This window comes from Monodelphis domestica, chromosome 8 (assembly GCF_027887165.1).
Source record: "Monodelphis domestica isolate mMonDom1 chromosome 8, mMonDom1.pri, whole genome shotgun sequence".
NCBI classification, from domain to species: domain Eukaryota; kingdom Metazoa; phylum Chordata; class Mammalia; order Didelphimorphia; family Didelphidae; genus Monodelphis; species Monodelphis domestica.
Window position 1 is genome coordinate 81,993,791 of NC_077234.1, and position 14,608 is coordinate 82,008,398.

The window sequence follows — 14,608 nt, forward strand, 5'->3', positions numbered from 1 at the left end:
GATAGATAGCTTTTGGGGTTTTTAGATAAGAGTAGGAAGATATGAGAAGGGCTTGAGAAGATCAGAAGAGCAAACTCCCTGAGGTGGGGCATAGATTGGAGGGGAGGAAATATAGCTGGATAGATTTAGGACTGTATTCATAATTTCCCTACTCTCAATAAACTTGTTTTTACAGGCCACAACTGCACCTCCCGTAACAACTGGCATCCCATGCTCCATGTGCCACAAACTCTGCGCCTTAGCCTTTGGACTTCAAAGCCACATGAGGGTACATCAATAGATGATAATGCACAAAGACAATAGTCATTCTCGGTCACCGAGAGACTACCACCAATCTACCACTATCCATCTAGGAAGGTTCCTTATTTAAAGGAGAGTTAGAAGGAGTCTTCAGAGAGAGGGCATAGGTGTAAATCTATTATATTGAGATGATCTCAACAAAAATTAAGAATGCAATGGTGAGTAAAAGGGATACATCCAGAGAAGGGAGAAAGGAGAAAATGATCTCACATAAAAGCGACATTCAAGGAAGAGTTTTTACAATGGAGGGGAAAGTGGGGGAAGGAGGCAGGCAATTTTATTCTCATTGGAACTGGCTCAAAGAGGGAATTTTACACACATAACATATATGTCTGTAAATATGTATCTACATATACCCATGTATATAAATATATGTACACCCATATATTACGCATACACACAAACACATTTAAGCATAGAAATTCATCATATTCCAACAGTGAAGTGGGAGAAGAAGGAACTAAGAAAGAGGAAGTAGCAAGAGAAAGACCAAATTATGGGAGGTTATGATGAATAGCCAAGTAGATTTTTGAAATGAGGACAGAGAAAAAATTTAGCATAAATAGGTTATTATTATTAAATTAAGCATAAATAAGAGAATTCTTATTCTCTTAGCGGTTAGCGGGAAATACACAGTTAGCAATCATAGCTCTAAATGTAAATAAGATGTACTCATCTACAAAATGGAAGTAGAGAGCAGAATTTATTAATAAACACAATCCAACAATGTGTTGTTTGCAAGAAAGGTACTTCAAACAGAAAGACATACACACAAGGTTAAAATAAATGGATGGAGTAAGATCTATTATGCTTCAGTCAAAGTTAAAAAAACAATAACAGGAATGGGAATTGTTCTCAGACAAAGTAGAAGCAAAATCAGGCATAATTAAAATAGATAATCAGGGAAAATACATTTTGTTAAAAGCTACCATAGAAAACAAAGTAATATCAATACTGAACAGAGAGGCACTAAAAAGCATTAATTCTTGAAGGAAAGGTTATATGAGTTACAAGAGAAATAGACAATAAAACTATAACAGTAGGGAATCTCAATTTATCCCTCTCAGACCTACATAAATCTAACCATAAAATAATAAACAAGAAAGAAGTTAAGGAGATGAATAGGTCATTAAAAATAGATAAAAATTAATTGGAAACTAAATAATCTAATGCTAAATAATGAGTCAGCCAAAGAACAAATCATAGAGACAATCAGTAACTTCATTAAAGATAATAATAATGAGACAACATGCTAAAATTCATGGGATACAGCTGAAACCATATTTGTGGCAAATTTTAGCTCTCTGAAAACTGATATCAACAAAAGAGAGAAAGAATAGATCAACAAACTGGGCATGCAACTAAAAAAATTAGAAAAAGAGCAAATTAAAAAATTCCAATTAAACACCAAACTGGAAATCCCAATGATAAAAGGAGAGATTGATATAATAAAAATAAAAAAAAAAGCCCAAAAGACCATTGGACTAATAAATAACCATGATTTGGTTTTATTTTTTAAAAATAAACTATTTTGTCTAACTATATGCCAATAGAATTGATAATCTAAATGATATTGATGAATATTTATGAAAATACAAATTGTTCAGATTAAAAGGGAAAATAGAATATTATTTCAATAACTCTCTTGGAAAATTAAATTGAATATGTTATAAATGAGCTCACTAAAAAAACCCAAGACCAGTAGAATTTATAGGCAAATGCTACCAAACATTTAAACAACAATTAATTGCAATATTACATAACTGTTTGGAAAAAATAGGCATAAAAGGAGTTCTGCCAAATTCCTTCTATGGCACAAATATGGTTTTGATAGCTAAATCAAGGTGGGCAGAAACAGAGAAAGAAAACTATGGCAATAAGACAAGCAAAGAAATTGAAGGGATTTCTCATAGGAAAACAAAATTACTACTTTTTAGAGATGATATGATGGTATATTTAGAGAATTCAAGAGTCAACTAAAAACTATCAGAAACAGTTAACAAATTTAGTAATGTTGAAGGATATAAAATAAGCCCACAAAATCATCAACATTTCTATATATTACCAACAAAAAACCAGGAGAAAAATAGAAAGACAAAATCCATTTAAAATAAATGAAAGAGCATAAAATACTTGGAAGTTGCCTGCTAATGAAACCTAAGAATTATATGAACACAATTAAAAACACTTTTCACATAAATGAAGACATATAGAAATAAGTGAAGAAATATTGATTGCTCATTGGCAAGTCAAGCAATATGTTAAAAGTAACAATACTATCTGAATTAATTTATTTAGTTCCATAATAATCAAACTATCAAATAATTATTTTATATAGCTAGAAAAAATTATAAAATTTATCTAGAAGAACAAAAGGTTAAGATTATCAATGAAAAAGTGAAGAAATTTTGCCTAGCAGTACTCCATCTCAAGTTATACTACAAACCAATAATCAAAACAATCTGGTGACAGTTCAAGTATAGAGTGGGTGATCAATGAACTATACTAGCAATCAAAATATACAAATAAATGACCACATTAAGCTAGTATTTAATAAACTCAAAGATCCAAAGATTTTCTGTTGAGAAATCTATATTCAGCAAAAATTGCTAGGGAAACTAGAAAACAGTCAAAATGGGTATAAGATTTAGACATGATATAATAAAGTAAGGGAGCATAGAAGAAATTACCTGTCAGATCTATGGATAAGGAAGAGCTCTTGATGAAACAAGAAGTAAAAGAGGACCATAGGAGGTTAAATGGATAATTTTGATTGCATGAAATTAAAGATTTTGCACAAACAAAACCAAATCAGCCAGAATTAGAAGGAAAACCAGAAACTGGTTGAAAAATTTTATAGAAAACCTGAAAAAGGTTTAATTTCTCAAATACACAGGAAAATGAGCCAAATTCATAATAATATGAACCTCCACAGTTGATAAACAGTCAAAGTTCATGGTCAGGCAATTTTCAGAAGAACAAATCAAAGTTATCAGTAAGTATAGACTTTATACGAAAGATACTGTCTGAGCTATATCTTAAATGAAGAGACAGAGGTAGAGGCAAGGAGGCAGTTAATTCCAGAAATAGAGAATGGGAAATAGAGTGCAAATGTATGGAGATGGGAGTTGGAGTGTTGTGTATGAGAAACAGAGAGGCCAGTTTGTCTGCATCACAGAGTACAGGAAGGACAATAATGCCCAATGATGATGGAAGGATAGGTTGCCAACAGGTTGTGAATAACTTAAAAAGATTAATAGAGGAATTCATATATTATGATAAAGGCAACAGGGAGTAAATGGTATTTATTGAATAGGGGAGTCCTATAGCCAGATCTGTGCTTAATGAAAATTGCTTTGGTAGCCAAGTATTAAATAGATAGACTGGAGAGAGAATAGACTGGAGGAGGCAGAGGAACAAATTTAGAGGCTGTTGTAAGAATCTCATCAAGAGGTGATGAGAGATTGAATTATGATAATACATGTGTGAGAATTCAGAAGGGGTCAGATGCAAGAGATGTGAAGTCAGGAATACTAAGATTTGGCAACTATTTGGATATATGGGGCAAATGGATCAAGGAGTCAAGGATAATGCCAAAGTTAGGTGTCTAATATGGCGGAGGGATAGTGATAACTTTGATTAGGTAATTGTGGATGACTTAAGGGGAGGATTTAAGGGGTGATATTAGTTCAATCTTAGCCATTGCTAAGTTTATGGTATCTCTGTAATATCCAAGTTGAGTTTTCCAATAGATAAATGGCAATGTAAGACTGAAGTCCTGGGAGAGATAATTTCACAGAAATGAAAATGAAACACATAGTAGTAGATAAAGTAACAGGAGAGAACACATAGAGGAAGAAGAGGACCCAGGATAGAACCATGGGGACTAAAGGTAGTTATTAACCACAAAGTGGATGATGAGTCAGAGGAGATTGGGAAGGATCAATCAGACTGATTAGAGGTGAACCAGAAGGGAACAGTATTACAAAAACTCACAGGGGGGAAAGAATTTACAAAGATACAGTAGTAAACAGCATCAGATAGAGCAGAAAGAGTACATTGGTCAAAATGAGTTAGGACTGAGAAAAAAAAAACAAGAGAACATTTTAAGTTGATTGATGAAGTCAAAAGCCATATGGCAGAGTTGAGGATAGCTTGTGAGATGAGAACATGTAGGCAGTGAGTGTAGAAAATTATTTTACCACAAATTTGTCTGAGAAAGGAAGGAGAAATATAGAAAGATAGCATAAGGATACAGTAGTGATATGGCATCAGAAATATGGAAATATGTACTGCATTAAAGCACTAGTATAACCTCTATTAGACTATTTACAGCCTTGGGGAGCTCAGGGGGGAGGTGAAAAGGGAGAGAATCTGAATTGCAAAATGCCAGAAAACACTTGTCAAAAATTGTTTCTACATGTAATTGAAAAAGTAAAACATTTTAAAAAGATAAATAAGACAACAGTAGTGACAAGTGAAGGTTTTTAAAGACTGAGGAGATTTGAACATGTCTGAAGGCAATAGTAAAGGCACAAATTGTGGAGATGTTGAAATTTCAAGAATTATTGAGGAGATATTCTCTTGGAGAAGACTGATATTGTGATTTAACTTTTCATCTGACATAGACAATCAAAGAGCTTGGAAGTGTTTTTTAATAATTGGTATCATTTGGGTTATTATTTAAGAATTATGTTATTTTCTCAAATTTATAAATAAAATATTAAAAAGGTATTGAAAAATGCCAAGTGAATTTCATTCATTCAAGATAGACTTGAAACAATTTGGAATCCAGCCCTGTCTATAGATAAAAAAATGGTTTGAGGGAAAATTAACTTGGCCAATTACACAAGAGGAACTATGTAAAAAGGATGTTTTTAGAGAAATGCATGATTCAAAAATATGGATTATTTAGTGAAGGGTAATGGATAGACCATACATATGCCCTACTTGCATACATAATGTGCTGAGCTTATGAAGAAATCTCCTAGAAGTATCCCTATGGTAAATTCATGGGACATATAAAAGAACCATAAATGATGGCTAGACAAGAATAGGTTGCAATTCATATTCTAGGAAGAAGTCTCTACACCAGTGGGGCCACATTAACTACATAAATTCTACTGGATCATGTTAAAAGGAAGAGAGGATTTAAGCACATGAAGTGTACAGAGGGCAGAACTTGGAGTAGCAGAGTGCAGAATTCTGGAATTCTACTGGACAGAGACCGTTGGCCTTGGGCTGATTCATTTTCTCTCTGATTTTACCTGGAGGGGGACTGTTTTTTTCCCTTTGCTGGCTGTTAGAGTAAACATGAAGGAGGTCTCTAATGGAATGCTGTCACATATCTATATTTGGTTCTATAATAGTTATGAGTTTTGTCAGTGACAGTACAGAGTCCAGATGGCATGTTCATCAGATTTTCAGATGACATAGAGTAGGTGGGAAAGCAGATACAGTAGATGATAACCTTAATCCAAAAACAAGATACACAGGCTAGAACATTGGGCTCAGTATAATAGTAATGATTTTTATTAGGGATGAATTTAAAATCTTTGACTTAGGTTTAAAAAATCAGCTTTACTAGTACAAGATGGGGGACAAATGGTAGATAATCTGAAAAAGATCTGAGGATCAATAAATACCTCAGACTCAATATGAGTCATTAATATTATATGGCAGTTAATCCCCTTCCCCTCTCCAATAAAAACAAAATGAAATATAACCTTATATTGCATTAAGAGACACAATGTTCAAGAGCTTGTGGTTGAGAATTCAGAACAATACTTTTAAGTGCTAGGAACATGAAAGCAATCCCTTCCCTTAAGGAGCTCACAGATTAATGAAGGAGACAACATGCAAGCAACTTGTGTAAATAAGACATATATAAGATAAATCATAGATAATCAATAGAGGGAAGGCATAAAGATTAAGGATGATATAAGGAAAGGCTTCTTGCAGAAGGTAGGATTTTAGACTTGTGGAAGCCAGGGAAGTCATGAGGTAGATGGGGAAGGAGAGAGTTCTAGGCATGAGAAAGAGCCAGTGAAAATATCTGGAGTTGGGAGATGGAATGTCTTTTGTGAGGAACAGCAAGGAGGACAGGCTTACTGGATTACTGAGTATATGGAGGCAAATAAGGTATAAGAAGACAAAGAAAGAAAATATGTTATGAAGGATTTTGTACAACTAAAAGAGCATTTTATATTTGGTCTTGGAGATGATAGGGAACCACTAGGATTAATTGAATAGAAATGTGACATGGTCAGATCTGTATTTTATGAAGATCACTTTGAAAGCTGCATGAAGAATGGACTATTGTAAGGAGAGGTTTTTTTTTTTTGTAATAGTCTATTGCAGTCATCCTGGTGTGAGATGATGAAGGCCTATACAGTGGTCATGGTGTCAAAGAGGAGAGAAGGGGATATGTATGAGTGCTGTTAGAAAGGAAAAATTAACATGATGGAGCAACATGTTGGATGGTGTTGGGGAGAGAAAGACTAAAGGTAGAGGAGTCCAAGATGAAACATAGGTGAATGTTGATGGGAGGATGTAGAACTCTTAAGCAAAATGGAGAAATAAGAATAAGAAGGGAATAGAAGGAATTCACTTGTGGACCCACTGAATTTAAGCTATCCATAGGACATACAGTTCAAGATGTCTGATAGGCAGTTGGAGATGTTAACAAAGAGGTAAGGGTTGGATAAGTAAATGGAAGAACATCAGCATAGAGATAACATTTGAATTCACAGGTCCTGAAGAGATCCTCAAGTAAAATAGTTTTGAAAGAGAAGAGAAGAGAATCCAGGAGAGAGCTCTGGGGGACACTCACCATTAGAGGTAATGATCTAGAAAAAGAACACTGAGAAATGGTTAGATAGGTAGGAAGAAAACCAGATAGAAATGTGTCATGGAAACTTACAGAGAAGCAAGTATTGAGGAGAAGAAGGAGATCATATCTAAGGCTGAAGAAGATTCAGGAAAGATGAAGACTGAGCAAAAGCCTTTATTTTTCTTTAAGAGAAAAATATAACTTTGGAGAAATGAATTTGTTGAATCATGAGGTTGAATGATGACAGGAGAGTAAGTAGAGGCATGGTTTTATAGATGGTCTTGTCTAGGAGGTTAGCCATAAAGGGAGGAGAGATGGGGCAATAGTTATTAGGGATGCCTGGATGAGCAGGGTTCTTTGAGGTTGAAGGAGACATGGGTATCCTTGTAGGCAGTGGGGAAGCACCTGGGAGACAGGAACAAATTGATAAGTGAAAGTGAGGATGATAAAAAGAGGTGGCAATCTGTTGGAAAAGACAACACATAATGAGATCACATGTGCATGTGGAAGGGTTAGCCTTGGCAAGGAGAAAGACACCTCTTCATGTGAGAAAGGAGGGAAGGCAGAAATAGTAACAGAAGGCATCTGGGTAATGTGAAATGATCAGGAGGGGAGAAGAGGGAATTCTTGAAGAAGGGCTCATTTTTTTTTCAGTGAAATATGAGGAAAACACCTCAGTTGAAAGGTTTGAGGAGGGATGGAAATTCTTTTGGAAAAATGGTTGTTGTGAGTGGAATAATTATGCAGATGAAAATGCCTTATTTTAATGAGGATATAGGTGAGATTCTACAATATGAATCTGTAGCAGATCCCATTTACCATGGCTTTCTTATTTTCTCCAGCTTCATTCAGCAGAATTGGGTCAAAACAATGGCAGAGGATGTGAGAGAGAAATGCAAGACTAAAGTTTGAGAAGACAAGATTGGTGATAAGGAGCAAAGTATTCAAGAGAAAAGGACCATGTTTTGTTGAAATGGTTCACCAAGGGGTGCAAGTGGGAAAAGTATTAAGGTTCTTAAGATAATACATATTAAGATTGGTTGAAGAAACTGGGAATGTTTCAACTGGAGAGGAGAAGATTTGGAAGGGGTGGGAACCTACTAGCTTGTCTTCAAGTATATGAAGGGCTATCACATGGAAAAATGAATGCTTTGTGGTCTCAAATGGAAGAAGTAGTAAACAATAGGTGGATGATGTGAAAAAATTTAGAAAATTAAAAATGTTAAAAAATACTTTCAATCATTGCTTGTTATTTCTGGGAGGGGGTAGGAAAAAGTAGAGAGAGAAAATAAATCATGCATCCTTGAAAAATATTTTAAAATAAAAAAATTAAATAAAAAATACTTCCAATCACCAGGATATCTAACAATGAATAAATAAGAAAGTGGATTCTTCCCTCATTGGAGGTCTTCAAGAAAGGGTCGAATGACAATTTATAGGGCACATGGCAGCAAAGATTCTTGTATAGGTACAATTTGGACAAGGTGGCCCCCGAGATCTTTTCTGGCTGCTGGATTCTATTATCTATGTCTGTTATATTATAATCACCTTGGGCAAACTGCAATGCTTTCAATGTTCTCAAATAGCTCACTGCTAGATAGCCCATCTGTTTAACAGGCAGCTAGCTGGCACAATGGATAGAGTGCAGAGCCTAGTGTCAGGAAGACCTGAGCTTAAATTTAGATATAGAAGCCTCTCTTTGCTTCACTTCCCTCATCTGCAAAATGGGTGCTAATTATAGCAGTTACCTTACAGAGTTGTTATGAGGATCAAATGAGATAATATTTGTAAAGGGCTCAATAAATGCTTATTTACTTCCCTTTACCTTTTAACACCCTTCTTGTCTAGGTAATTCTATTTGGTTGCATGGAACATCATGATCTTGAAATAATTGAAATTTTATGAATCATCCCCAAGGCCAATGGAAGGACACAGTATGAGATAAATAACCTTTAGTTTTGCCCAAAATGGCTTGAATGGGAGGAGAAGTAGTCTTGAAGATGTATTGCAAGAAAAATATACAGACAACTCTAGTACTACTTCTGCATTCGAAAAACCATAAAAAGAAGCAAAGGAAAGGGGTCTGGCTCATTGGGAAGATCATCTATTAAGTATTTATGCTAAGATGTGGAAAAGAAATGCCCTGACTCTGAGAACATAAAGGGAATGTGATTTGAGTGGCTAGACATTATAGTTCTGGAGATAAAACCAGTCTCTACCCCCAGGGAGCTTATAGCTTAATAGAATAGGATAATTAATAGGATGAAAAAGATACGCTGCCAAGTAATTAAAATAGGTTGAGGGGACGGAGAGCCAGATTTGGAGTCTGGAAGATTTGAGTTCAAATCTGACCTCAGACACCCCAGGAAAATCACCTAACTTCTGTTTGTCTCAGTTTCCTTATCTTAAGATGGAGATACCTGCTTCCCTGGGTAGCTACAAGGATGATCTTTATAAAGCACATAACAATGTTGCTCTTCATTTTTTTTCGGTTATGTCTGATTCTTCATAATCCCATTTGAGGTTTTCTTGGCATACTGAAGTGGTTTGCCATTTCCTTATCCAAGAAGTGTTTGGCTCAGTACGTGACACATAGTAAGTGCTATATAAATGTTAGCTAATTATTATTATTATTATTATCTTGTCATGCAGGCATTTGTACACTCAATTAACAAATATGTATCAATCCTTTACACAAGACACTGGAGATTTTTTTTTAAAAGGCAGAAATAGTCCCTGCCCTCAAGAAGCTTACATTCTAATATGAGAGAAAATATTTAAACCATTACATACATACAAGACATAGACAAGGAAGGTGGATCATATAATAATTTAAGAAAGGAAGGCTCTAGTCAGACTTTCAAGGGGACATGCTAATCTTCCTTAAACAATTCCAATTATATTAAAAAAATGTTTTGCATGATAATACATGTATAACCAAATCGAATTGCTTGTCAACTCCAGGAGGGGGGAGGGAAGAAAGGATGGAGACAATATGGATCATATGACTTTGGAAAACATAAGTGGAAATTTGTTATTAAAATTAAAAAATAAAATAGAAAAAATAAATGATTCCAATTATTATATACTTATTCCAGTAAGAACAAATTCATTGATTATTACAAATTATTTATCCATTATTAGTCAAGATATAGCACAAGCAGATTCTCTGAGATTCAGTGGCATGTTTTTGACCTCTCCTATTCATTCATCATGTTTTAATCTGTTTATCACTTGTCTACATGCTTTTTCCTCATAAAAAATTGCAAATTATTTTAGAGATGAGTCCATTTTCATCTTTTCCAGCATGAGTAAAGGGTCCTGTACATACTAAGTGATTAATATTTATTGAATTAAATTGAGTCACAAAATAATACTAATTCTAAAATCTACTTATTCAGAAAGGTGTTGATAAATACTTAACAAAAAATGAATGTATTAGCTAAGCAAATTAGCTTCATAAACTAGATTATAGAGAGAATATTTAAATTCTATATAATAACAGTCTCAAGCAGTTTAAAAGTACCCATTTATGTATAATTGGTATAATAAACTCATTTTGAGCTATCACACTAGGCAACATTTTTAAAACCTCTTGTGAAGTCTTTCTATTTAACTGAAAATAATAGAACTGGATTTCTTTAAGAATATTCTCACATGGAACTTTTCTCTCAATCAGATATTTCTCCCAATTCACCCAAATAAGAAAGATATTGTAAAAAAATATGGACTCCAAAGAGAAGATTTGTGAAATTTTGAGGGATTTTCTTTTTTTTCAGGAACTTGATTCACATGTATTTACTGATTTTATTTTATTAGGAAAAATTACATGCTATAAAAACAATGTTTTACATATTTGGGTGAAAGAAGTATTAAAATATTCAATATTTATGATATACACACACAAATACACTATACCTATATATATGTATATATATATACTGGCTATCTATACTTTGTCTTACATGAAAATTTATATATATGTACATATACATACACAGATACATGTCCACACACATACACATATATATACATTTTTCATATCAAGAGTCCTCACCTGGAATGTGCAGGACCTCTCTCTAGAGACGCTTGTGAGGACATGCTTCCATCAAAAGAATTTCCCCGATGGCAGCCCGAAATGGTGGCTCTTGGTGAGATGGAATCTGACTGGAATGATTCACCTACTACCTGCAGACCCTTGTGGGTTGGAGAAACCAACAGGAATTAATTTTGCTTCCATATGCATATTCTAGTACAATCTAGTATTTAACATATATGGAATCTTGATGTTTTTAAAAGTATTTTTTTCTTAGTTGATCATGGCAGTACAAGTGCAAATTTGCAAATTTAGAACATTCTGTTCTTCAAATTCCCCATCTGTTGCATACTATAAGCCAGGCTAGCTATTCAGTCACTAATCAGGCTTATCTGAGGATCTTTTTTTCTTTAAGATAACTTTTTACTGATATCTTTTGATGTTTTGAAACAAAAATCATTTTAAAATAAATTCTTATCGCTATCTCAATTTTTACAATTTTATGCAAATTCTCCCCTATCCCTCACCTTTTCTCTTCATAGATAGCTATCCTTTAGAAGACAAGATTACTTAAAAGAATAGAGGGGAAAAAATCAGGAAAATCTGATAAATAAATTTAAAAAAATTCCCACAGAAATATAATATCCTATGGTCTTCTGTTGGAACTTTCCCAAGTATGTGCCAGAATAATATGTATTTGGAAGATAGGAGCAATCCCGAAAGAATTAATCAAACAAAGATCAGGTGAATTATATAAAGAGAAGATGTTGAAAATAGACCTGTGAAGCATTAGAGCAAAACCTACAAAAGCAAGCACTGCATGTTAAATTTGAAAGACAAGGTTCTCTCTGTGGAGTCATTCATCAAAGGTAAGACCCAATCCATCTTTCTGGTTGGATATTTAACCTTTACCATGATGGTTAATTGCACATTCATCAGTCTCATCACAGATAAGGTTATTTCAACAACATAAGATTTCAGTCTCATGGGCTTTGGTGATAAGAGCCATTGACAATAATAATAACTGATTCTAGTTCATTTGTATTCCAACTGCTTGTTTCTGGATGCTTGTCGTATTTTCCTTTGATACAGGAGCATTGGATTTTGACTACAATATCCATGGGATTTTTCTATTGAACTTCCTTAGGAAGGGGATTAGTGGATTTTTTCCTCCTATCTTTGCCTTCTTCTAATAGATTTAGACAGTTTTCATTTCTGTTGTATTGGAATATATTATTCAGGTTTTTTTTTAATGACTTTCATAGAGTCCAATGATTCTTAAAATATCTCTTTTCACCTGTTTTCTAAGTATGTTGTTTCTGATATAAGACAGCTAACATTTCTTCAATTATCTCAATTTTGGATTTCATTTTACTATTTCTTTCTTTTGCATAGTCATTTATTGTTTGGTCTATTCTAAATTTCAAGGATTTCATTTCATCGGTAATATTTACTAGTTTCTTTCTAAAGTATTTATTCTTTTCCCAATTCTTTCCTCTAAAGCTTCTACTTCATTTCTTATCTCTTCCTTCATTTTTTATATTCTTATAATTCTTGTGAAAAATGCAGGTTACCTTGCAGGGGTGTATTGGTAAATATTTATCCAGTTCCCCTATACCCAATGTTCATATAATATATTTTTAGATTTGATCTGCATTGTATTAACATTTTCTCTATCACTTTCTTAGTCTAGACAGTCAACAAAACAATAGGTCAAATTGATTTGCAGTATTTGCCAATTTCTAAGGTGCAAATTATCACTCTGAAAATTTAACAATATGCCTTGGCAAACCTGTTTGAGCTGGCTCTAGCATAGTCCTGCCTCTGAGTCTGTTTGTCATTGTTACAGTTATTCCATATTTCCAGTGATCTCTATTTTTATAATGAATGATGTTTTCTTTGATTTATTCATCTCTTCAGCTTTAGTTATTGAATTGGACTTTTGTGCCAGGAACTAGTTTTGGCCCCCTCTGTGTGCTTGGGTATGGAGGTCAATCCTACTTCAGCTCCCTGGGTTGCTTGGGTTCCTGCACAGCCCTTCACCTCTTGACGTGGCCTCTCTCCCATAGATCTTTAATGGTCACAGTACTGAATATTCAGGACCTTCTATAGCATCTCAGGTGAGTGTTAAGGACAGCAGATAGTCTGGACTTGGATTGTCCTTGTCTGGAGGCTGTTATGCAATACCAATCATTATCCAAAGTTAATGTCTGGAATATTTAAGGGTCCCGCAGATGAATTTTCCATGTTAGCTTTATGCTCTTGCTGTCTCCACATACAGAGCCTTGCAGGCTACACATGTCTCTGGGGGCTGGCTTGGTGGTAGCTCTCTTTATAAAAATATTAGTTTTTTTACATTTTAATACACTTTTAAATAATTGTTTCCTGACATTTTATGATCTATGCTCCCTCCCTCCCTCCCTCTTCTCTCCCCTCCCCAGGATGGCAGGTAATACCAGATAGCTGTACATACATTATCAAGTAATACATATTTCCATGTTCATTATGTGGTAAAAGGAGACACATATTGTTTACTCTAGAGAAAAAGTCATGGAGGAAATAAAGTGAAGAATGATATATCTCCATTTGTATTCAGACTCTTGTCACTTCCTTTTATGGTAGCAGATAGACTTTTTCCTCAAGTCTCTGGTAACACTCTTTCCTGTTGTCCTTTGGCTCCTGGTTACTTTTTGTACAATTCAGAGATGGAAGAAATCCCTCTTTGTAATATATCATCAGATTTTTAAAAAATCATTATTTGGTCTGGTATAAACTTCAGGGCTTTTTGACTCAATATGTGGGATCTCCGTGGTCTATCTCCAGCTCAGGTAACCTTGTGGTCAGAAATTCTCTATGAATAGCTTTGAAGACCTTTTATAACTTTGCTCCATTTGACCTAATTCAATCCTATTCTTTACAATTTCCCAATCCATGCCTTCCACCGTAGCTAGGCTGCTATTTTCACTACCTTTGAATCACCTTTGAATTGACTCCATTGTCTAAAATGTTCTTCCTTCTCTGTTCCATTTATACAAAGACACCCTATTCTCCCAATTTCCCATTCTCTCCATGGAGCCTCTAAAATATACTAATCTCACTGTTTTCTTTCTTCTCTAGTTAGAAATTTTAATTTAACATGTAATTACATATTGGCTAGAGCTGGTATATACTGGTTAGATCTTGAGCCCCCAGGAAGACTCTAAAGTATAGAAGATAAATTGGATTGACATATTATTTTTCTGTATCCTCTTATGGCATCTAGCACAATGCTGAGTACCTAGTGTATATTTAATTAAAACTGAATGAGGGAATGGATGAAGAGGACAATGGAGCATTTTAAGAGAACTTATAGAGATATTCAAGGTATTACTTTTATATACATCATCGTTATTACTTTATACATTCAAGGAAATATAATTCCCTTAGTGTAAGCATTGCCA

General features: G+C 34.3%; 1 protein-coding gene across 31 annotated transcripts in view; it reads right to left on the bottom strand.

Annotated features, from left to right (window-relative positions):
* UNC80 (unc-80 homolog, NALCN channel complex subunit) overlaps window positions 1–14,608 on the bottom strand; it is a 230,409-nt gene that overhangs the window by 199,212 nt on the left and 16,589 nt on the right. For all 31 annotated transcript variants that reach the window (XM_056808118.1, XM_056808124.1, XM_056808110.1 and 28 more), the window contains exon 7: window positions 11,190–11,329. In XM_056808118.1, the coding sequence (XP_056664096.1) occupies window positions 11,190–11,329 (140 nt within the window). The remainder of the gene's footprint in view (window positions 1–11,189; window positions 11,330–14,608) is intronic.